Source organism: Etheostoma cragini, chromosome 3 (assembly GCF_013103735.1).
Source record: "Etheostoma cragini isolate CJK2018 chromosome 3, CSU_Ecrag_1.0, whole genome shotgun sequence".
Taxonomy (NCBI): domain Eukaryota; kingdom Metazoa; phylum Chordata; class Actinopteri; order Perciformes; family Percidae; genus Etheostoma; species Etheostoma cragini.
The window spans coordinates 12,138,560-12,163,399 of NC_048409.1; the positions used below are offsets into that span (position 1 = coordinate 12,138,560).

At 41.4% G+C, this 24,840-nt stretch overlaps 2 protein-coding genes across 6 annotated transcripts; both read left to right on the forward strand.

Moving 5' to 3' along the window:
- The first annotated feature begins 1,161 nt into the window (after window positions 1–1,161).
- rtn2a (reticulon 2a) lies at window positions 1,162–14,762 on the forward strand. Of its 5 annotated transcripts, none has more exons than XM_034867618.1 (10): window positions 1,162–1,544; window positions 2,419–2,472; window positions 2,891–3,478; window positions 4,141–4,350; window positions 9,508–9,715; window positions 10,141–10,279; window positions 12,536–12,605; window positions 12,702–12,748; window positions 12,839–12,897; window positions 13,948–14,762. In XM_034867618.1, exons 1-10 carry the CDS (start codon window positions 1,514–1,516, stop codon window positions 14,021–14,023), a joined length of 1,482 nt encoding a protein of 493 aa, XP_034723509.1. In that variant the 5' UTR covers window positions 1,162–1,513; the 3' UTR covers window positions 14,024–14,762. The 5 variants fall into 5 exon arrangements, with proteins under 5 accessions (XP_034723509.1, XP_034723510.1, XP_034723511.1 ...); XM_034867619.1 differs by having other exon boundaries at window positions 4,144–4,350; XM_034867620.1 differs by having other exon boundaries at window positions 4,147–4,350.
- A 2,719-nt stretch (window positions 14,763–17,481) lies between these two features.
- Window positions 17,482–23,288, forward strand: rhoub (ras homolog family member Ub). The gene is made up of 3 exons (XM_034867286.1): window positions 17,482–17,874; window positions 19,685–19,743; window positions 21,433–23,288. Exons 1-3 carry the CDS (start codon window positions 17,661–17,663, stop codon window positions 21,886–21,888), a joined length of 729 nt encoding a protein of 242 aa, XP_034723177.1. The 5' UTR covers window positions 17,482–17,660; the 3' UTR covers window positions 21,889–23,288.
- The last annotated feature ends 1,552 nt before the right edge of the window (window positions 23,289–24,840 follow it).

A 24,840-nucleotide genomic window follows, 5' to 3' on the forward strand; every position in this document is an offset into this window, starting at 1 on the left:
GTCACCCATGAGAAAGAAAAATTATAGAATATAGATACAGAAATGGCACATACTAAGATAACATTTTAGAACTGGCTCTAGTGGCTGTAATTCTGCACCAAGGCTGAATTTTGGGAAAGAGACTTCAAATACAGTATTAGGGGACTACTAAGGTCTATATAAAAGCATCCAAAGAACAACATGTCATGGGACCTTTAACTCTGGTTTTCCAGTATCATAATCTGGGAAAGATTAACAATGTTGTTGGAGGCAATATAAAAAAAATACACATTTAAACTATGATTTAAAAATAATTAATAAAATAAAAAATAAAAAAATATATATAATAAAGACAAAATAAAAAGTTACACTGCAGTTAATTCTAAATAAGGGAATGACAGCCTTTCTAAATTTGTGTTATATATTGACACCTACTTGAACCCTACCCTGTATGTGACTTACTGATTGTTGGCACTGCATGTCAGCTCTGTGTCTTAATCTCATTAATTGCTGTATATTTGGAGCTCCCGACCTGATCTACATGTAAGAACACCCATTATTTCCTATAATCATTTGAAGTGACTAAGTAATGTCAGTTACAGAACAATATCTATCTAAAGTTGGAAAACATTACCTAGCAATATCCATATAAATCTACCGTCATACCACACCTAGTCTCACAATGCCGACCTTCCTCCACAGTTCTGCAGAGAAGGGTCTGGCGAGTCCACACAGCCTTCCGGGATAGGAAAAAAAAATGTGCTCTGGTTTATTGGCATTTCTGTAAACCAATCACAATCGTCGGACTCAGTGAACGTGTCTCTGCAAAATAGCTTCAAGAAGGAACTTGTTTTGGTGGAACGTGTACGTACAAAAGTTATTTTAGTCATGCAAGAGAAAACTTAGATTGGACAATGCACAAGCCTCAATACCTATTGTAAAAAATCTTAGATGTGGTTTTAAAGTTGGGATGTATTTGTGAAACATTAATATTTCTTATGTTTAATTGGATATGAAACGCCGTGTATAACATAGCAAAGCTGATAAACCTTACATGCTGTATTTGCCCATCTTTTAAATGCATCCTTCTCTGTGTTAATGTTTTATGCTAATGTATAACATACATTATTAATGACTTGTTACTCCTTCTCTTCCAGCCTGTCCCTATAGGATCCTGACATGAAATCACATGACGAGGGAGGGAGACACAAATAAGCTATGAATTGGAGATGACAGATGGATACAGGGGCATACTCTTGCTTCTCTGGCTTTTATCTGTAGCGTACATTGCTACAGCTGCAGTCATAACAATGCAAGAGGAAATGACGAGAGCTAGGAGTAGGGTGGAGGCAGGCAGGCAGGCAGGGCGGGGCTGCTGAGTGAAAGCAGCGGGAGGCAGGAGAGTGAGCGGCTAAACAGACAACCAAGGGAGGAGGAGGGAGAGAGACAGTATATCCACAGGACGTAAGTGCCGGCAGCAGAGGAGGGAGGGGGGCTTCCAGACTGGATGGGCCCAGCGATGCCTTGATGGAGTATGGGCCAGGTTTTAGGATTCTCCCACTGCCGTGAGTCTGCTTTTGTTCTGCTGTTTCTATCTGTGTTTCCGTGTCGCCGATCTGCATATCTCACTTTCATTATCTCCCTCTCTCAGAGAGATGTTATGTAGATATTCTGCTCAGCATCCTTTCTTGCTGCCTGCTGTAAGCATCGTATGTGTTAGCTCAGCCTCCTCCTTCCCCTCCCTGCCTCCACTCCATTCCTCTCTCCTACCTTTTAATAAACACATGGCTGACTGAATAGATGCAGTGCAGAGAGAGGCCTATTCTGTTGTCTTTACCTCCCATTGATTTGCAGATGTTTATGTGGTTGTGTACGAGAAGGCTTTGCAGAAGAATTATGCAAGTTTCTTCTTACCTAAAATCTTCTTTGGTGCTTTCCTATCTATGTTTTATTTTATCTTTTGTATTATCCTGATATTCTCTTAAAGCACTTTATGAGACAAGAGCGGCGAAGAGAATATGCTGCGTTCTTCGCTCTGGCTGGGTCGATTTCTAAGCTAATGTCATGCTGGCTATCTAATGTAGTGAAGGCCTTTACTGCTGGCAGTTTAGGAGACAAGTCTGTATTCTCTGACCTACAGTATGCTACAGTATGAGGAGTGAACAGTTTTCAGTGACTTCTTCAATCACATAATGCAGTTCATTGTTGTAGGTGCATTGTTAAACAAGGTGCTGCAGTGTGTTGTGGTGTTTATGTTATTCAATTCACATTAGTGCACCTACAATGACTGTTTTGAGAGGCACATGAGCTAGATGAATGTGAAATGGTGGAATGTATGAGTTTACAGCATGTAAAGCAGCAACATTTTTTTTCATTTTTCACATTTCTGACAATGTTTTGCTACTCATTACACATTATACACATTGTCTTTTCTTGCAGAGGAATATGGCTCTGTGGCGTCCACTCCAGACTCGACGCCTCCATGCACCGATGGTACGAAGTAGTAATGTGACGCACATTCTGTCTCACAAAACTTAAAGAAACAAGAGATCCCAGCTTCCTAAAGCGTTTCATTTGAACTTACCATTAGAGGACTACATGTGAACATCTCTCACCTGTTAAACACGAGCATTGGTAAACACACACAAGGACGATTTGATCACAGCTACATTTTGGAAGGAGAGATGTTAATACACTCATCAAAGAGGGTTTCCTTCACTTTAAGTGTCACACCTTATTTTCTCCCAAACATCAAATGATACATCCAGCTGCTTTCATCTGACATATCTATTTATTAAAAGCAAAATCACCCTCCTGGTGTGACACTGAACTAATATACGCACTGTTAGCAGGTTGGCAGCAGTCTCTATAATTGGGGTGAGCACATTTATTTGTTGTTATCTCCATTCAGGCGGAAATGAGGAGTCCGAGATGTGCGAGCTGCAAACGGCCAGGGAGTGGTCTGATGATGAGGATGGGGGAGATGGAGATCCAGATGACGACGAGGGACTGGCTTCATCCCCGTCCATCTGGGGCACGCCGTACCAAAACTCCTCAGAGCTGACTTTCTCTTACATCGCCATCGCCGAGGCCGAAGCGGTGGGAGCCTCGCGGCACCTCCGTGACCGTCGCAGGGGCAGCTCTCGGGGACTTCGCGCACCTTTGATCCGCACGGACACCCTGGAAACGTTGCTGGACTCCCCAGAGTCTGACATAGACTGGAACCCTCACGCCTTTCTCAGTCGAGAGGAAGAAGAGGAAGCATCAGAAAGGAGAGCGCAGGAGAGGGTGGAGGCGAGTCCAGTCATGAGGAGGGGGCAGCACAGCCAAACAGAGACTGTTACAAACCAGCCCTCCCCCCAAAATCCAGATCCAGCAGCTCAGGGTAGAGACACAGGAATCCTAAGAGAGGAGTCTCCGAGCAGTCTGACCCAGATTGCCCAGCGTCCCTCTGCGTCCTTGTCTTCCCAGCATCAGAGCCCGTCGCAGATATTTCAGGGTGAGAAATAATAGGATTGTGTGAAGAGGTTTGTTTTATTCTGTATAGCGGAAGACTAAAAGTTGCAGTGTCTGGCAATGCTCATATTTGAGTTAAAAAAGCAGAAATTATGAATTATTTTGACTATTAGTTAAGATCAGATGAACTAACAGATGCGTTTAGTCAGAAATGAAAGTAATCAATTGTATTTTCAAAGAGCGTTGCATGGAATCCAATCCATTTATGTGATCATTTGGTTAAAAAGAAACCCATATTTCAGATATAGACATTATTTAAAGGGGTCAAATTTGACCCGAGGACAACAGAAGTGTTAACATGAACCCTAGATACAGTACAATTAACAGCATGAATGCACCTCTCACTGGGCTGTCAGTGGTTCTGGTTCTCCACATAGTAAAGCATGGTGGGCTTGTCAAATATCTCACAAAGTTGTCACCTGATTACATTTTTAAAATTAGGCCATAGCCACAGGATTGCCCTTCATTTTGTTTGTTAACGTGTAGTTTAAATGGCTGTCCTCAATGATCAGGAGTGGCAAGATGAGGTTGGGCTCCTTAGATTCAGAAGATCCTTCCCAGATCTAAATCCCAGAAGCACGTACAGCAAGTCTGTGCTGATGTCATGTCCTCATGATGGTGACATCATCTTTTGTTTCCCGGTAGCAGCAGCAGTCTCACAGACCCCTGAGCCGGAATCCCCCGTCACCAGGGAAACCATTTCAGTCAAGCTGCTCACATCTGTGCGACCCAGAGGCCCGGCATCCTTGTCGCCAGCTGCCATTGGTCGAAACTCTCAGGAACAGCTGGTCAGCGATCACTGGTTTTCAGCACTTAACTTATCAGAGGACCTGACTGTATGCACCCACATAGCAGGTACAAGATTTCACCTCTGTATCTTTAAATTGTCTTTCTTCTGACCACCGTCCGTCCACCTCCCTCCCATGTCCCTCTGTCCTTGTCTTGTTGCTGAGTGCGATTCTTTCACTCAGCTCGTTAATCAATACTTTATATAAGGAAAATATCAGATTTCGCTTTCAGGGTGGACCTTTAAGAGCAGCAGACAAGGATAGGACCACCCCCACAGAAGTCTTGCCTGTCCATTGTGTCTCCATAGTAATCCACTCCTGGGATTTCAAGGGATGATTGGCTAATTGTGGAGAAAGCATTCTTGGCATTGACTTGGACGTCTTGGATTCGCCGCCATGGCTGATGTTGGAGTGTGGCACTGTTTGTCACACACACACACACACACACACACACACACAAAAACCTGCATTTAAAGACACATACACATGAGTGTGTCTTTAAATGCAGGTTTGTGGGAGTTTGTTGGCACTTTAGGAGTGTTTGAGAAACACTCCTAAAGTGCCAACAAACTCCCCCACACAGAGAAAGGAAGAAACACAGAGCTAGAGATAACATCCTGTCTTCCAGCTTGATGGCATGTTAAGTGTCAGTCAGAGTAGAGCTCAGTTTTATTTTAGTGGATGTGGGGGGGGGGTTCAGTAAACCCTCAGTCCGTTGATGAATGTTTGGTCAGGCTAATGAAATGGTTTAGGGTGCCACACATGCATCTATTAAAACATCATATCTCTTCTGGTTGGATTGCTTGTTTTAGGTGCTACAAACCAAACCTCAATGCTTTTTTGACAACTGAAATGTGAGAAAGCCTCTTATTTAGGTATTGAAGGTCATGTATCATATTGCCACTCTTACCGAAACATTCTAATGATGCCAAAATGTACTTGTTGGACTATGCAAGGTATTTAGGTTTTAAACTAAATCATTTCTGAACTGCATTTGAATCTCTTATTGTCTAAACAGATTGAGTAAGTCTTGTCCGCCAGGATCCAGACCTCTGAACCACTCAGCGTCTCCATGTTTTTACAGTAATTCGAATAGATGAATAACTCACTGAAACAAAATGCAAATTCTGTCTGTTTTTTTTGTGCCAGGCCAACACAGCTCCTCTTTGGAGTTCTTAAATTATACAAGCTTTATTTTCTTCATAGAAAAGGTGAACTCATCCCTACAATATTAAGCCCCTCATTTATTTATTGTCAGTATTAGTGGCACTGAAAGGTTTGGCTTGTTGACATAACAGAACATAAGCCCAGCTCCTCCTGTTTCAGGTGTTAAATGGCACACGGAAACAAACGTAACTCAATTTTACTTTATCTGAGGTCAAAGAAACTACTTATATTCATTCTGCTTTAGAATGAACTTTTGCTATAAGGAAAAACATTGAGTGATTTTGAGAGTACTATGTGATTTTTGGGAATTATTTCTCTCATGCTCTTGGAGTCTATGAAAGGTGGGCGGTGCTGTGAACAAGATTATTTTGGGCTGTCAGGTCTTTGGACTGCTGAGCGAGCAGGGGGTGGCCAAAAACAGCTCACAGGGGCAAGGGGAGAATAGCGGGACAGAGAGAGGGACAGAGAGTGTGAGGGGAACACTGGAGCAGCAACTAAAATGGCCAGTAAAGGTGAGAAAATGCACGTTAAGTGAAAATAGGATCATTTCAGACACCTAGTCGATGTTTAGGTATTTGCTTACTGTTGCAATCCGACGGTCATCTACTGCAAAGAGACGCGTTGGATTTCAGAGAGAAGGCAGAGGAAAGCTTCATTCAAGTGTGAAGGGCTGGAAACTAGGGCTGCACGATATGTGGAAAATACCTTATTGCCATTACTTTGACTGATATTGTGATTGCGGTACGATTCAAGATATTGGAGGGAATGACCGTGTTAGTATCAGTATCTTCATTTTCATTGAAAATTATTAACATTGAAAGAAATTCTGGGGATCTGTCCCAAACAAAACAAAAAAAGATACACTTGTAGACCGGGACATCTCTGTAGCACCACTATACTTAATTCAGAATGGTTTGACACATATTTTGCCATTAACAAATATTGCGTCCCCCTGTGATTTGGATATTTCATTATTCCATATTGCGATCCATAGTCCATATTCAATACAATTGAAAATAGTTGTGCAGCCCTAGTGGAAACCACTACTTCAGTCTTTAGTTGTGAACTGTTTAGCTTTGTGACTTTGGTGTAGTGGTATGAAGGCCGGCCTCCTAGGGGAGAGAAGGTGGGAATTGAGCTTATTTCTCGCTTCTCTTTGATCATTTAACAAGCTGAATTTCGGGAGACGTCACTCAGCTAGAGGTGTGTGTGGCTTTTAACTGATGAGCTGTTCAGATGTGGCAGGGTAGTCTCCGTATCAGAAGACCTAATTTAAATTAACACTCATTCAAATGAGTGTTATCTGTCATGTGTGGTATGGTTTGCCAGCTGGGTTCTCTTACATTTTAGTGTTTCCTCTTTAGGCGGATGAGCTGGCACATGACATTTAACACTGTAGTACTACAGTGTAAAACCCTGCAACCAATCATAATTTACATTCACCCACACCATGGTATAAATTATGTTAAATGAGAGGGTGACAGGCTGGCTTTACATGAGCCATGGGATTTATGTTGTCATTGGTTAATTGGCTGGTTAATTGGTTTACCGATTAATTGGATTCATAATTTCTTTATGCAATCCCTCCCTCAATGCTCATTTATATAAAGGTAATCTATTCAAACAATTAGTACACTAAGATCAGCAGTATTGTGATACAGAGAGTGTTCGAACTGATTGGAGTTAATCACTACTCACTGAGTCATTCGCTTTATCATCGCATCTACAGATACAATAATACCAGCATTATGTTCGTAATAATAAATTAAAAAAGAAACATGACGTCTGAAGTTCCCCCCGTCAGGTTACCTAAAGGCAGCAATGTTTATAATATCCAACAATACATAAGTGTTTGAGAATATGAAATACATGTTTTCACCCACGAGTTGTTGATGACTTCCAGTTTATGATGCAGCTTGTGTTAGGCTTAAAAAATAGTTTGAGAATACGCTTTTTTTCTATCTTGATAATGATTGAGATTCATGACTGCCCGTCATTTTTACATTTCAGTTTTTGTATAGATTAAGCATGCAGGTTGCAAAGTGGTTATTACTGAGCTTAAAAAGTCCTGGCAATGAAAATCAACAGCATAGCAATTAACAGCAATCTCAAATGAACAAATGATCTGACCCAATGGCACTAAGTATAACAAAAACAACAGTGGACTAAGGACTGATCTCTGTGGAACACCGTGCTGAAGTGGGGAAGGGTCAGAAAATGTGTTATTATAAAGCACACATTGAGAACTTTCTGTAAGATCTCAACCACTTAAGCACCTGGCCAGAAAGGCCCAAGTATTTCTCGATTCTGTCCAAAAGAATATAGTGGTCTACAGTATCAAAAAGCCGCGCTAAGATCTAACAACAAAAGGACAGATGTTAAGTCTGAGTCAGCAGCCAGTAACAGATTGTTTACATCCTTTGTGAGTGCTGCTTCAGTAGAATGTTTTGCTTGAAAAGCAGACTGCAGCGGTTCAAACAGATTATTACATGACAGATATTTTAAAAGCTGATTTGAGACCACTTTCTCAAAGACTTTAGATAAGAAGGCCAAAGTAGAAACAGGTTTATAATTTACGAGTTTATATCCAGATTTGGTTTTCTTCAATAATGGTTTTTCCACGGCAGATTTGAAGCAAGCTGGGAAAAACTCCTGTGGAGAGCGAAAGGATTAAAACAGCTAAAACATAAAACTAGTCCTTAAAAATAAAAAAACAAACTCTTAACAGGCCTGCCACTTTCAAAAATACTCAACCATTACCTGTGCAGGATGAGGGTAGTTCTATAATATACTACTATTTGTATTTGTCCCTTGTTTAGCATAGACATTGCCCATAGATTAGATGCTCTCAATACTCCAGTGTTGGTAACTTTCTATTGTTCTCATTAAATCGGTTGCCTACCATGACACCATGTACTGAGTCCCTGAATGACAGCAGCACAAACGAACACACTGGACAGGTGTGTTCCAGGGGCAACATGGGTATTAATTGTGTGCAGTGATGCTTATAAATAAGCCACCTGCTGTCAGTGCACTCTATTCAAAGAGGCCTCCCTTTATTTTAATGCAAGCTTAGCATTTCACCGAATGACAAGACCAGGAGCTATAGTGTTACAACATGGCCTGTAATTAGACAACTCAGAATTTTTTTTATAATGCATCATGGTCATAAGGTTATGTAACAATGAAAAAAGGTCTTCGAAGTCAACTTCGCTGAAGTTGTCCACTCTCCTAAAGCATGACTCTATGCACGCCTCAGTCTCAGTCTCCAAGGCAGCTGTTGCCGGGTGACAGAGCGGGACACCAACAGGGTGTGGAAAAGAGGCTGCTGACGGCCTGATGTCGGTCAGCAGGTGCTGTGAAACGCTGCATTTAAACTCTCTCCAACCGCTTGCTTCCCTCCCTCTTTCATCTGAGGGCTAAATGTAGCCCAAGCCAGAGCCGTGTGCGTGTGTGTGTGTACTTTCTTGCTGGAGGCTGGAAATCCTTCTCTGCCTCATGACCCTCACTTCTATTTTTTGTGCCTCTCTTCCCCTTTCTATCCCTATTGTCAGAACTGATGCATCTTCCTGCCTCTTTTCCTCTGTTGTTGCTCCTCTGTTAAAAGGAAGTACGCAGTAACTCACAGTTATATCAGCCCTGTACAGCCAGAAAATCTCCACTTGAGTTTTACAAACCAGCTTGTTTATAATTCTTACACACAAGACTTGAGCATTGCTGTGAGTATTTGGTTCACAAGTTTTGGTAATTGATAAAGTACCACCAGTATGTAAATCATTCTCTAGACTGTTTCAGGAGCTCAGGATCGCTACACAATTTTCAAAATGTTTATCCATTTTAGTTCAATTTTTCAAAATCAAATGTCAAATTATCAGTCTACCATGTCTCAGCAGCCACCTGTACATTACCCCCCGGTTTTTCTACTCTATACTTTATTTCTTCAGCCAATTCAATGTTTTACTTATATATCTATCATCCTCTTTAATCATTTTCACCTTTCTGTCCTAACCTTTTATTTCTCTTTCCTTTTCCTCTCTCCACTCCCCTTGTCTTTCAGTTATGGACCTGATCTACTGGAAAGACACAGAGCGCACAGGCATGATCCTGACAGGGTTAGTGGTCGGCCTTCTGTCCCTGTTCCAGCTCAGCATCATCACTGTGCTCTCCACCGTCTCCCTGGCTGTCATGTGCTTCACCATCTCAGTGCGCATCTACTACCAAGTCCTCTACGTTCTCGGCTGGGGCGATGGAGAACATCCCTTCAAGTATGTTGCCATGCTTTTATTTAGAATACAAGTGGTCAAGATAGGACAGAAGGAAAATGACACAACACACAGAGGCGGATTAATCCCATTCAGTCAGAATGCATAAATGTTTTCTAAAACAAGCGCCTGATTTCATTTGGCCACAAGCTTTTCCACTCCCATTTGTATTTCCCGCATTTTAAAATTGTTCACTGTACATATTATCGTGATTAAGCCTGGTGGTGCTGACAGGAGTGACAGTAGGGGGTTTATATCTGGGCTTGGATTACAGACAAACAAGGACATTATTCACTGTGTCAATAAACATTACTTGGTAAAAAGTACAGGAAGGATGACGTTTCTGTTCCTACTGTCAATACTCCTTTCTTTTTTAAACCTCTTTTTTCCTTTATCTAATGTCCTCTTCTTGTCTTGTTTTCTTTCAGGTCATACTTGGACCTGGACATCAGTTTTAGTGGAGAGGAAGCTGAGCGCTACATGCAGAAATCCATTGTCATGGCTCTGTCTGCTGTTGACTCTCTGAAGGGACTCTTTTTTGTTGGAAACCTCTTGGAGTCAATCAAGGTGAGCAAAGTGTGTTTGCTTCACCCTGTCTAGAACCTCTTCCCCTCATTAACTAAGACGTCAGTTCCCTCTTATCGTTCTTTCATACATTTTGCTCCATTGTCTGACATCTTCCTTTCTCCATCATCCCAGCACCCTCTAACACTGGAGAAGACAGCATTGTCAGAGCTGACGACTCTGCTCCTGAATTAGAGCAATATCACTGAAAGCCACTGTCACAATGACATAGTTTTTGTAATCATGTGTAAGCAATCAGTGGGGGGGGGGGCATGAAAAGGAGGCACTTTCCCTCGCGTTTCTCATCTATGCTTTTTATCCACCCTTAGGGTTTGCCTTGCTAACATAGCCAAAGCATTATTGTAATGTTTATCAAACTCAGTACATAAATCTGTCATACCTCGCATCACCTGAAGTAATGCACAGTATAAGTCTTTTTATACTACGCCCTTTACTTTGTATCAATGGAATGAACAGTAGGCTTTGTTGCATTTACTTTAGGGTAAAGCTACAGTTGGTAACTTTTATAAAAAATGCGTTCCTTTTGTCATATTTGCTGAAATTGCCACTATATTCTGAAAGTAGCACATCATGTTCCAATGTCTCTACCTTGTGCTACTAATGGCATGTCCTAGATTCCACCATGTATGAAGAAAAAAATCAATGTATCATAGAGCTGAGGAGTCTCCATTATGACTCAGTAATCTGTTACTGCATTGCCTATTGCCTAGTGTTTTCAGAAACATATTAAGTGCACTGTTTAGTTTTACGTTAAAAAGTATTTTCTTATTATTTTTATTTTTTTTCAAAGACATGAAAAGGTCACTTTATGAGTTTTTTAACATTAATATGAGTCCCCCAGTGTCTAGATAGGTGTAAACCGAGCCCTGGGTATCCTACTCTACCTTGTTGGAGAATGAAAGCTCAGATGGGCCAATCTGGAATATTGCCCCTTATGAGGTCATAAGAAGCAAGGTTACCTCCCCTTTCTCTGCTTTGCCCACCCAGAGAATTTGGCCCACCCATGAGAGTGAGACATCATGGCTTTCAAATAAGCAAAGTGACAGTTGGTCAAGGCTACATATTCAGAAATTGCACATACTAAGGAAAGCTCATTGTGGTACTGGCTCTAGTGGCTGTAATTCTGCACCAATACAATTGTAAAAATCTTAAAAGCATACTTTTGCAAAAACAAGAAATCTTCCGTTAAAGAAGAAGATTTGAGAAATATAATAAATGTGACCTCTTAGTGCAAAGTAAACTTCACCGATGGTATTGGAATTAAAGGCAAAATATTGTATTTGTATAATAATCAGCTAAAATGTCCATATACTTCCATTAATTCACATCAAATACCAACACCCAGTTAATATCATCCCTAATATAATTAAGGCATTTAAGTAATTAACAGCAGCTGTTTGGGACTAGACAGACTTAACACATTTGCAGTAATTGATGAGTCGATGTGAGCTGCCTAAATTCCAGGACCTCCCAGTCTCAACCATGACCTGGCCGGTATGTGACATGACACACAGGAGGAGGTACGCAGAGTACCCCGGGATAAGCTGGATTTCCATCTCAGACAGGGGTGTCCTATATCAGGGTAACACTGGATCCCAATTGCAGTACTGTGACACTGAAAGATATAGGGGGAAACACAAATACCCCATAAATACCCAAATTAGGAGTCTTGTACTTGAAGCTCTTTCCCTTCTTCACCAAGTAGATAATAAGCTCAGTAGTGATCAGTTTGTAGGGACTTATGTCTTACTGCAGCATGATTTACTGCTATCTGCAGACATGCACACATGGTTAATAGGAGTTTAGTCTGTAGCCACGACGTTCCACTTCCCGGATAGCGCCTGATCACGCTGTTTTTGCCCGGATATCAGTTACGTTTTGCTTTTTTTGTGTTAGAATTTTAAACTCTGGTTGATTTGTGAGGACTATGGATCTCTGCGGCATAAATCCAGACAGATCGCTAGACTATCTGTCCAATTTGAGTATAACTTACAGTTTTCAGCAAAACAAGTTCCTTCCCGAGGCTATTTTGCAGCTGCACGTTTGCTCCGTCCGGCACTTAGTGACACTCATGATTGTGATTGGTTTAAAGAAATGCCAATAATCCAGAGCACGTTATTCTCCCATCCTGGAATGCTGTGTGGATTAGCTAGACCTTCCTTTGCAGCGCTGTGGAGGAAGGTCTTGCTAAGTGAAACCGATAGTGGTTAAATTTACATCTCTTTCTTTTGGTCTTAGTTACTGGTTCTGATGTACCTTGTGACATACCTGGGACACCTGTGCAATGGCCTTACTCTGCTCATCATCAGTAAGGAACTGATCTCCAGAAATATGGAATTTACAGCCATAAACGTAAACAACTTGCACGTCTGTCACATTAACCACTCTTTAACTTTTTCTTCAGGTGTGATCGCTGTCTTTTCTCTGCCCCTTTTCTACCAAAAACGCCAGGTAATAACGCTCTTAATGTATTCTTTATACTCCCACTTTGTCAGTGGTCCTTTGTTACATTTATTTTTCTTTATTTCTGTTATTTGACAGGAGCAAGTGGACCTCTTCATTGCAAAAATCCAGGCCCACATTGACAACATCAAGGACACGTGAGTATGGCGCCATCTTCTGGCACAATGTAGGGTATTTTGCTACTGAGGCATTTTGTGACAAACTGATGTTTAGGATCCGTCCCAAATGTACCCACACTTGGTATTTATGTTTCCGGAAGCTGCCAACGGTGTCGTTGTGCCTCTGTATGAAAGCGCGTGCGTGCACCGTCAGAGGGGCACGCTTGATTAATGAAGACATCCTGTCACTCACATAAAAACATGGATCAGTAGAGCTCAGATGCTTTGTTTGGGTTTATTTAATTTCCATATGAGAAACAAGTAAGTATTATTAAAATTACAATCAAATGAGAGTGAAAAATAACATTCAGAGGCTGGGAGCAATATACAACACTATGAATAATGTTAATAAGGTAACTAAATCAGTTTAAAAGAACAAAGGTTTATTGCACATAAAAGACCTTGAGACTTACACTTAGACTTATTAATCATTTTGGGATATCACTCTTGCAAGGAAATTGAAATTTCCAGCATCTGTTTTTAGTTAAAAGAATACAGTATAGAGAGAAAAAGAAGGAAGACAACAGTAATAACAGTAATAATAGCAATAAAAAAAAACTTTGGCTATAAAAAAAGACATTTACCATAAGTTATCATAAATTGTCAGTGTCGAGGTAAGTGTTAAAGTGTCCAGGTATAAATGTTAGTCCGGTGGGAATGTATTGTCCTCTCTGTCCTGTTTCCTCCTCCGCCCGAGAGAGAGTTGTAGAGTGTAATGGCATGAGGGACAAAGGAGTCCTTGAGTCTGTTGGTCCTACACTTGGGAAGGAGCAGCCTTCCACTGAACAGGCTCCTCTGGGTGCTGATGACGGTGTACAGGGGGTTAGCTAGAGAGAAGAGAGAGGGAAATTGTTTCTGTCCGATACAATATTTATGCAAGCAAAAGTGTTTCTTAATGTTTCTGTTAGAAGGGTGATTTGGAACATGGTCACTACAATGGCCACTAAAAGTCCTAACAATTAGATACTGTAATAATAATAATTGGCGACCTGCACAAGTCCTAACTACTCATCTATTTATGTTCCACAGCTTCCACAGACTTGCCCAGGGTGGTGGCCCTCCTCCTGACCCAACTCCCGGTGGCGCCAAACCCGAAACCCAGTAAACACTGATGGACAAGAACTTAAAGAAAAAGCTCCCACTCAGATGTCTTACCCAGCAGTCTGGGCTCAGATCTCCAGAGAACACAGCTCCAGAGACTGGGGGGACGGGAGGTTACTTAAACGGACAACGATGAGGATCATGCATGGTACTTTATACTCTAACTGTATCTAAGTTATGGGTGGTGGAGGTTGGGGTTTGGGTTATAACCAAATCAAGGTGACTCTTGCTGTTGACGTCAGAGATGGAAAGATGACGTCGATGGCACAGCTTGTCGTATGTGACCATTGGGAAACATTCACTGTTTTAATATGTAATATCTGACTCAAAAAGTGTCTTAGATGGTTGAGAGTTGTAGTCCAAATCAGGTATAAGACCAGAAATGGGAAGTTCTCACACCGACAGCTACTTACCTGAAAAAGTCAGTTCTCAAGGTGAAAAACAGGGGTCATCATCCTTCATGGCAGCATAAAACTGGCAATTAAAGATGCATGTGTCGGCACATGTACTTTTTCACATATTCATTGTCCTGACTGTTTCTCTCGTGTGTGTGTGTGTGTGTGTGTGTGTGTGTGTGTGTGTGTGTGTGTGTGTGTGTGTGTGTGTGTGTGTGTGTGTGTGTGTGTGTGTGTGTGTGTGTGTGTGTGTGTGTGTGTGTGTGTAATTTCATGGCATTCAGCTTTCTGAAATGAAAATGTTACCTACAAGCAATTAAAGTGACATCCCTTCTTTATTTTCCAAAATGTTCTGTTTTATTTTCACCTGCACGGGCATTCGCTTTCATTCACACGCTCATTCAATTCAGTCTTATTATTTTTATCCTGGTCATATTTTCTCATGTTCATTCATTCATTGCTTAGACTACTGGGAAGTTGTAAAATAATATTTAAAGAGATCGATTATTCTGCTAAAAGTTCAATAATTAGGATGTATCATAAAGGAAGGGAATGACTTGACGGGAAGTTCCCTATACACGGAGCATCACAAGGGGGTGCGTTGATTTTAGGATTGGATAGACCGATAGTAGAAAAAGCTCTAAGATTTCAGATATCCTCTCTGAGCTTTTAACATGATTTCTATCCAGCCTTGTGAAGGAATGTGGGAGTGAAATACAGCAGGTGCCTTTCTAACTGCAGGTTGCAGTGCTAATCTGACTTCACATCACTTACAACTGCTGACAACCGCTTACAGCGACTTCTGCTCCCAAAATCAAACCACTTCTCATCAACTGACCGTTGCCTTCCTGAGAAGGGTGTTTTGGAGGACATGTATTGATACTTGTGTGATGTGCACCATGACAAGTTATCTTATCAATTGTAAGTAGATCCATTTTAGGACAAATAAAAACAAATGAGGATTCTGTGGCTCCACATTTACCCTTCAGCAGTTCACTTTTAAAGCTCTGACCACAATGTCTGTTTTTATGCCTTATTATTGTGTATGTTGTGTTAACAGACATGATCCAAACACCCCAAATATGATAACCCATTAGCCTTAGACATCATGTGCTGCTTAGTAATGGACCTACAGTAGTCGCACACACACTGGCTTCTTGTAGCAGTTTTCTAATACAAATTAAATATTCCTGGCTTGGATTTCTTTAGCAAAGAGAATGAAGATCACAGTGAGATTAAAGGCACTCATTTTATTAACTACCCACACACCTTGGCATGTACAAAAAAAGTACAATCCTTAAGATCTGTCTTGTCAAACTATAAACAAAAATATGCATTTAGTCAAACTCACTCAAAGGCTTGTTTTTTTATATTTGCTTTGTAGATGAAAGATAAATCCAAACAGTGAAAGTAACTCTAGTTCATTTAAAATCAGTCAGAATCAGCATTAAAGTAGTACAATGATTATTTTGTATTGATGAAAATAACAAGTTTTAATCTTGGAAAAATAAAAGCAAAAAAGATCAAACCAAGTGTAAAGTGTGACTTTTTTAGACAGATGTGCATGATAGATATGTAGATACATGTTTAAAATGTTAGAGACTGGCCAGAAAGAACATAAATATAACCTCATAATCATCTATCCAGTGAAAATAAATTCTTAACATTAAAGATAAAGGGAGGTTAACATAATCAGGTTGATGTTAAACACATTTATACAAATTGAACTGTACGTGTACCCCAGAGATGTCTTCATATACTTAGATACGTTTTTTGTCACATCAGAAACTTTACATTTGCAGAAGAGATATTCGGCATGTTCTCATGAAACACACGTTCGAAAAGCTACAAAAAGTTAAGCACTGTAATCCGTATGATTTACACGTTTTTTCGCTGTGTGCACCATTGACTGCAAGAGTGAAGCTGGATGCATAGGGAGATGGTTGGGATGGATGGATGGATGGATGGATGGATGGATGGATGGATGAATGGGCAGACATTAACACACACTTACAAGCCAGGAAGCAGAGTTTGCTTCCTGGGAAGATTTTCACCCATGTCTGTTCCTTTTGTCTGGAACTTGGTGCCCTGTTTGTTTCTGGTCCAGTGTTGCTTATTTTTTCAAATATTGTAAATCTGATGTAAAGTTAAAATGTTGCATAGATTTACATGGAACGTATTATTTGGAATTTGTGAAACTACTATGCTCCACTTGTCCTGTGAGTATATATTTTTCCGTTTCTGTTTTTTCTTCCACCCAACCACAAGGGGGCGACACAAGTCAAGACATTACTTTTGTTTAATTTGTCCAAGCGTTCAGACAACTAGGAAAATGGATCACCAGTCACTGGGCAGTTTGGAAAACTACTCAATCAGAGGGAGAGTTACCTTTGAATTTGTGTATACAAATATATACAGATAGGCCTACACCTTAAATTAGCTATATTTTGGTCGTGTGCATTCTCCAGTTGTTTGTGGCCACTGGCTGACTCCACTGGCTACAAGTTGAAGTAGGTCAGCTGGTCTGAGTAGGTTTGAAATTTCAGCACTTAATATATCATGTTCGAAATGGACATCTAGGTTGTCCTCTTCTCACTGGTGAGGAGGACAAGTCCGGACTTGCCCACACAGGTTTAAACCCAATGAGCTCATGGCAACTTTGCAGCTTGTTGGCCAGAAAAATGACACAGTCAGTTGTGCTGTAAATTATAGATTAAAGTAGACAGTATTATAAAGTAAAAAAATGATACTGTTTTTTTTAGTACTCCAACTTCCCCAAAGAGCCCAGTATGAATGTTGTTGGAGCTAAATCCTGCTTAAATGTATAATGTATAATGCAAATCACACACAATGTTTAAGCACATATAACATTTTGAATTCCAACAATGTATTATTATTATTATTATTGTTATTTAAATGATCAACCTTTTCATTTATAGGCCCACAGACTTCCCACCCTCAGCCTGTCTGGTCAGCCCTGCGCTGTTGGGAGATGAAGTGGGTGGGATTAGTCAAATCAATCTGTAGATATAACTCCTTAGACCCGCCCTGGTGTTGTAACCCCTCAGAGTTCCAGGCTGTAGTCCTCATGCTGGTCTGCCACGGTAGATTTGACAGGAGAGGTTTGCACGAATCCAGCTTGTGATTACATGCAATTGGCCAGCTCGTAGAGAAGGACTCCTGTTCTCATGGTGGGTCCTTCCTGTGCCCCGTCGAGGAGAGCGCGGTGAAGTGCTGGTTGATTGAATGACACCTCCAGTCAACATGGATTACGGACGGATGGCCCCTCCGGTACCCCCGCACAATCCCGCACCAACCCGGCCAGGGCAGGAGCAGGAGCGGCTGCTGAAGTGCGTCCTGCTCGGTGACGGAGCGGTGGGCAAAACCAGTCTGGTGGTCAGCTACACAACTAATGGCTACCCAACCAAATACGTCCCCACTGCATTTGATGACTTCTCAGGTAAAATCCACTTTTTGCCTTTTCAGATTCTTTACAATCGGCTTGGGAAATAAGGAAAATCTCTCATTTTCCTAGATGATTAAGAAAGACCCTGCTAGATTTTCAAAGATAAATTATGATTGACTACTAAAACTAATTATGAATTGAGATTGGAGCCAAGGATCACATTTTATTGAATGAAACTTTAATGCCATTTTGGAATTAGTCAATGCCTTTTCACCTGCCTGACCATCTCACTCATTTTCCCTGAACTCTTTAGCCTCGAGAACACCCGTCCGCTCTGCCATGTTACTCCATGACTACTTTGTTATGATATATGTCTTTTATAGGCTTATATCTGCCTTCCACCGGTGTTAATGCACATGAGTTATCCTGCCTGAGGTAACCAGGTTTCCATTTGGCACGGTTCCATTTCCCAAACTGTCCCACTTGTCCCAGCAAGCTTTGTTTTCTGCAAAAACAAGAGGAAAGCACAGCATCCTTGAAAGGGGAAACTGGTTTTAAAGTGATCAGTGTTGACATGAAATAATGCACCTGTGACCTGTTGACTCCTAGCCCCTCTTCAGACACTTTAAAACCTCATTCTGTCAGATGTACATATTTCTATCAGTAATTATTGTCACTGCAAAGAGTATGTTAGTATTGATAAATTAAAAAATCACGCATGAACAGATCTGTTGTGCTTATTTAGAAATTAGGAATTATTTCTGAACATTGTGTCTTGTAAACCTAAATTTTTAATCTTTGTTAATTTTCTGATGTTACACTGAAGAGCAGTAAGGCTAACTTAGCCAACACACAACCCATAAAACACTTGCTGAAAACACACACCGCCCTCATAGAGCGTTGGCTCAACCCTCCCATACAGAACCGGTTCAGGGGTTTTGGGTTGCACAACTCTGCTTATTGTTGTCAGCTTTGACCCGCGAGGCCTCTCCTCTATGGGCACATCTGTTACAGTTGCTCAGAGGCAGATATTGTCTTTAGCCTTGGCCTGACAGAGAGTGATTGTGCAGTTGGGGTCCTAAATGGTGATGTCATTTCTCGGTGCCCTGGAATTGGAGCATCCTCTTGAAAGCTGACTTCTGAGCAGTTACGCAATGCCGCAGGTGGCAGAGACACAGACGAGCGAGAGTTCTAGGAGAGGGGACGATAAGTGGGAGTTTTGGTCCAGGAAATCAAAGGAGTCTCATATGTCAGGGATTAGGAAATGATTACACAATGGCAGCTCCCTCTCACTCTTCTTTCTTTCTCTCCTCCCGCTCTTTCCCCTTGTTTTTGTAATGCTACGATGCCTGTCCTACTACATGAATAGTTCCAGCAAACTCTTTGATCAGGTGGTATGACCGACCACACACTCCAGGCGTATTGTAAATGTTTCCATGTGCCTGCTTCTCTGCACTTTGCACACTCTTAAAGAAGAAGAAAATAAATGGCCCTAGAATAAAAACTGTAAAATGACTCATCCACTCTTCCAATCTGGAGAAGAGGCCTATTGGGAGAAAGTCACTGAACAAACTCCCTATTAAACAACCTTGGAATGGCCTCTGTGAAAACACAACAGAGAACAAAGCTCAAAGAGGGGTCCAAGCGACAGTAACGTGTTATGGTTTCAACAGTAACTGGCAGAGTGGGTGGGCGAGGCAGAGCAGGCCGTCTGTGAGCGGGAAGAGCGGAGCAGGGGGTCTTTGTGTTTTCAACTGGCAGTCTTTTGTGTGTGTGTGTGTGTGTGTGTGTGTGTTGGTTGGGGGCTTTATAGTCTACACAGCTGTGACTTATTATCTATGTCTCTTTGTTTCTGTGTCCACAGCTGTGGTTCAGGTGGATGGAAACCCGGTTAGACTACAGTTGTGTGACACTGCAGGACAGGTGAGTTTTTTTTTTTGTTCACACAAACACGTATTGCATTACATGGACACCCTCAGGATCACAGCATTTGCCCTGGTGTTATTTTACATGCAGGTGCATGCCTTTTAACTTTTGCTACACATAGATGTCACATTTTAGCCATGCTAGTGGCGTGGCTCTGCGGGATGGTGATGTAAATTGGTCAGTTGGTCCACCACATTGGTTCAGACTGAAATATCTCAACAACAATGGATTCCCGTGAATTTGTGTAAAGATATAGATTAGCACCAGAGGAGGAAGCCTAATGAATTTGGGGATCTTTCTCTGACTTTTCATCTAGCAGCACAACTATGTTCACAACAACATAAAAAAATTGACTAATTGGCACGGAAAATCCAACAGTTTCAATGGTTGCACTGTTTTTGTGGTCTGCCGATGCTGCCTTCATTCACATATGCCTCTTGCGTGCTATTTCAGGTACCTTGTCTGTATAGAAATATATGAAAGGTAGCCTAAATCTCACTGTGGTGAAGTGACAGGGTGCTGAAAGGAAGTGGAAGGCCTGCAGGTTTAGATAGGAGGTGATGATGAAAAAAACCTTTTAATTTTCTGTCTCTGCTGTGAAGGACACGGTGGTACAGGGAGCTTGCCAGGCAAAGGTTATTGACTCATTATGTTGGTACTTAACAGTAGTCTTATAAAGAACAGGTTGTGAAAGAGTGTTTTATTTCCCTGCAGCATGGGTGGTTGTTTCATAATCCAACTCAAAAGAACCCTGCCCCAGGAGCAGCATATTTGAAATTCACAAACATTGCGAGGGCACTGCCAGTTCTACACACAATCAAAGACAAATTGACGTTGAACAAGCCCAACCAATACATGTGCAACCTCACAGCGTGTTGCAAGTTGCACACAGTGTTAAAACTGTGCACACACATGCAGACAAGCTTGGGCACATACATGCAGATTAAAGTCTGCAAATACTTATTATAGGCCCACTTGTGCAATTTCCTAAGAGGGGAGCTTGTGCCAGAGACGACGGAGTCAGAGCCCAGACAGAAAGACCAAAACGTCTAGAGACAAAGCATAACAGCTGCTGCCAAAACTGATAAACAAAGTTGCTCCTTACTCAGAGATGGAGATGTCTGCACGTTCTGCAGATGGAACTACGTCATCAGACTGCAAAGCTTGTGTGGGAATCTCACAAGTTGATAAGTCTCCACTGCAGTAATTGAGCTTTCCATGTTAACTGTTTAAATTTACTGATTGTTTGTGCAGATTCGGCTGTGTTTTAAAATCACGAGGAGCCGGAGCACAGAGCATTGTTTAGGAAAGGAGGGATTAGGAGATTTGTGCTGGAAAGGAGAGGGTAAAGGGAAAGAAGGTGAGGTTTGTGTCAAGTTTCTGCCAACCTTAATCTGTGTACTCAAGGGTGTGGGAGGCCCTTGTTAGTCAAAGCTGTGTGACTCCAAAGTGTTAATTTAAGAGATTTACTGGAGATGACTTAAATGAGTGGGCATGGCTTGTTTATACTTTGTATTAGCACAATATAGACACTATTTAGTTTTTTGAATGGTTATTGCCACAATTCCCTTTCCTGTGATGATGTAGTAGTCGAGTGTTGAGCTAAATGCAATAAAATGTAAGATTAATTTGCCTGATATGTATAAATGATAACTGTGACTAACTATCTGTTTCTATCTCCATTAGGATGAGTTTGACAAACTCCGCCACTTCTGCTACAGCCGGACTGACGCCTTGCTGCTCTGCTTCAGCGTGGTCAGCCCAGCCTCCTTCCAGAACGTCTGGGAGAAGTGGGTTCCCGAAATCCGCCGCCGCTGCCCCCTCACGCCCATCCTCCTCGTGGGCACGCAGTGTGACCTGCGGCAGGACGTCAAAGTGCTGATTGAGCTGGCGAGGCGGAGGGAGAGGCCGGTGCTGGAGGAAGACGCCAGGGCGCTGTCAGAAAAAATTGGGGCAGTGACGTACGTTGAGTGCTCTGCGCTGACACAAAAGAATCTAAAGGAGGTGTTTGATGCGGCCATCGCTGTTGGGCTGAGGCAGTCTGACAGGAGAGTGAGGCGAGAGAGGAAGGTCCGCAGCACAGCCGATAAGATGAAGATGCTCTCCAAGTCCTGGTGGAAGAAGTATGTGTGTGTCCAGTAGGGAGAGAGGGGACGATTTTCCCTGTGACTGATGATAAAACTGGAATTGCTGACTTGTTGGTGGGGCCTGATTTGGATGTAAGGACTTTTTATTTTTTACATTTACCTGGACAACCCCAGATTTAGTAGCCAAAATGACTTTAATTTAGTGGAGCAATAGCTCAACAGAGGCTGAGCGTGCCTGCCTCAGCTGTAGAGTGCAGAAAACGTTTTTGATGCCTAGAAGACCACTGTCTGCTCCTCAGAGCCAGTCTGAACTGTTAAATATGACTACGACCAGCATTGAACCAAAAATAGTGGAGCTAATAAAGTTTTATGGCACATGGACTGCATATCATACTAGACGTGTCCAAAGGAAACGTGAGCTGAGGTGTTCAGACGTTGATGTTCTGTGCTAAAAGTATACTCCTCCTATGTGTCTGATTTGAGGCCCTTCTTTAACAAAGTATATTATTTTCTGTGTGCTACACTGTAATTTAGCCCCCAACACTTCTGATAGATTTATTTAACTGAAATCAAAACATGAAGGTAACGTAAACTAGCTTAAATAACCAATCAAAGATGCAATAACTCTACTATTGAGAGCCAAAGCCGGTCCTGGACCTTGTTTCCTAAATCAAAAGCAACTCCGGTAAGAACTTTAAGAGTCTGACGACTAACTGATCACATTTATTTCAACTCATTCTCTTTTGGATTACTATCAAATGTGAATGAATACACATTCTTTTGAAATCTATGAGTTCTTAGGGAGTGTTGTTGTCCAGCCATCCAGTTCTGTTTAAACTACAAGTGTTGTAGGGATTTCTCTCCACCAGCTTGAGTCTGTGCCACGTTTTAAAGAGTTGCCAAAGCTGTCACACTGTTAGTCAACCATGCAGTTAGAAGTCTGCTAGCTCCTTACAAATGTACGCCCACTACAGTAGATTGATGCCACCAAACATTAAGTAATCCAAATGCCTGTTAATGTCGAGTAGCCAACCTGTACTGGATAACACATGCCTGCCGTTCAGCTTCACCTCAAATGAAAAGTTAGTTTTTAGAACTCTACTGTTACAAGGTTGCAGCAATAAGTTGGGTGGTGCCACTGTACATTGCACTTATCACACACAGTCCAAACACATCACTGAAGTCTCGCCATGCAATGGCCTTTGGAGCATTGGTGTGCATTAGATATAGAGCAGATAAATGCATCTGTAGTGCTTGAGATGCAGGTTTACTCAGTGTCAGTGAAGCAGAAGTAGCTGAGCTGCATGTTTCCTGCACTACCACCGGGTTGTATGATCACAAGGTCTTTCTTTGTCATAGCATTCAGGGCCTTAAACAGATAATTATCTGTCTTTTGGGGTCAGTACATTGGAGCTCTCTCTCCTCTTTTGAAATTATACAGTAATTGAGGTGAAATCCCAATTAGACTGATTCTGTGTTTTGCTTCTTATTTTTCAGAAGCCTGTCATTCAGCTCTGTATATTTATCTGTTCCTTTTGGGCCAATTAACTGATCAGCAGCAATACAGAGCAAATATATGAAATATTGTATGCCATTATGTATGTTACATAGTAATCATTTATGATGTTTGTAATGTCATCAGGATACATCTATATGTACATACAGGATATAAGTGACTCAGTCCTTGGCTGTGCTGGCCAACTCTAAATGGTACTTAACAGACTGAGTGTTTCTATTGCTGTTTGATTTTTGGCACGAGAGCAGTTTGATGAGCTGTATGAGCAGAAAACAAAATAAAATGTGAAATATTTAACCTGTTTATACCGTTCCATTCTCTTCCGTTGGAAAATATGTTATCTCAGCTGTCACACTGAAGACACTTATGTGATGATAAGAGTGGATTAGCGGCCTTACATACTTTTACAAGTCTCAAACAATAACACACTGTGAATTAGAAATGCACCACTAGTTTGATAGTGACGTCCAAATTAATTCAATATTTAGTTTAATTTATTTGAAATAGGAATATAAAGGAGGAAATTAAAGCTAACACAACTAGAAAAATGTTAAGCATAGTAAACACCTACTTCTGGTCTTTTTAAAAGATAAAATATTTACTACATAGTCCACTATAAAGCAGGCTCACTATTGTTGTTGTCTAAATCTCTTATAAGAAATGACTGACTCATATCCTTTAATGCAGAATAAAATTTGGTGCACAATTTCTGGCCACTGATAACCATGAGATAAACATGCATTGCTAAGAAAACCTTTGGTATCCAGTAGACAACTGCTGGATGTGAGGAGTTTTGTAAATGTTGTGATTAACGACATAGTCCCTGACATACAACATGATTTACTGTATAGTGAGTAGTGAATAATAAACAATGTCAGCCACAGACAGTCTCCTGAAAGCTGCCTTTTCACAAAGTCAAGAAAGCGTTTAACGGGACTTCAAAGATTTAGCTGCAGAGATTTTGTCGGCACTAAGACTTCTAACTATGCAGGATCAGATGACTGTCATTGCCTGAAATAGGATTTATCTCATATTCATAGTTACATGTCTGCACCACAGTATACAACAATAGGCAGAGAACGGCAGTTAGCTAGGTATCTTGTACTTGTTTAGAAGCGCTAATGAAAGGGTAGGCAGCTAAAAGAGAGTTTGTTGTCTGGCAGACTGCAGATGAGTATGTTGTCCAGCCTCAGAGCGGTGAAACTGGGGTGGAAGTGGTGCCAAGTGGTCTAATTATGATAGTCAGGGTGGCTCCACTTTCCACCAATATTTTAGCAGGAAACCTCGTTGTTGTCTCCTAGCAAAGCAGCCATCTTGTGAAACGTCCTGTGATTTAGTAGTGTGGCTTGTGTGTTTGACTGTAATACCTACCTGTCTGCTAGAAGTACTAGTTATTGTTTGTGGTGGGAATATTGAGCTGTCAATCATGAAATTAACAGACCGGAAACATAGCAGGGGTTAGGTCTAGACATCTCTTTAATTTCACGTGAA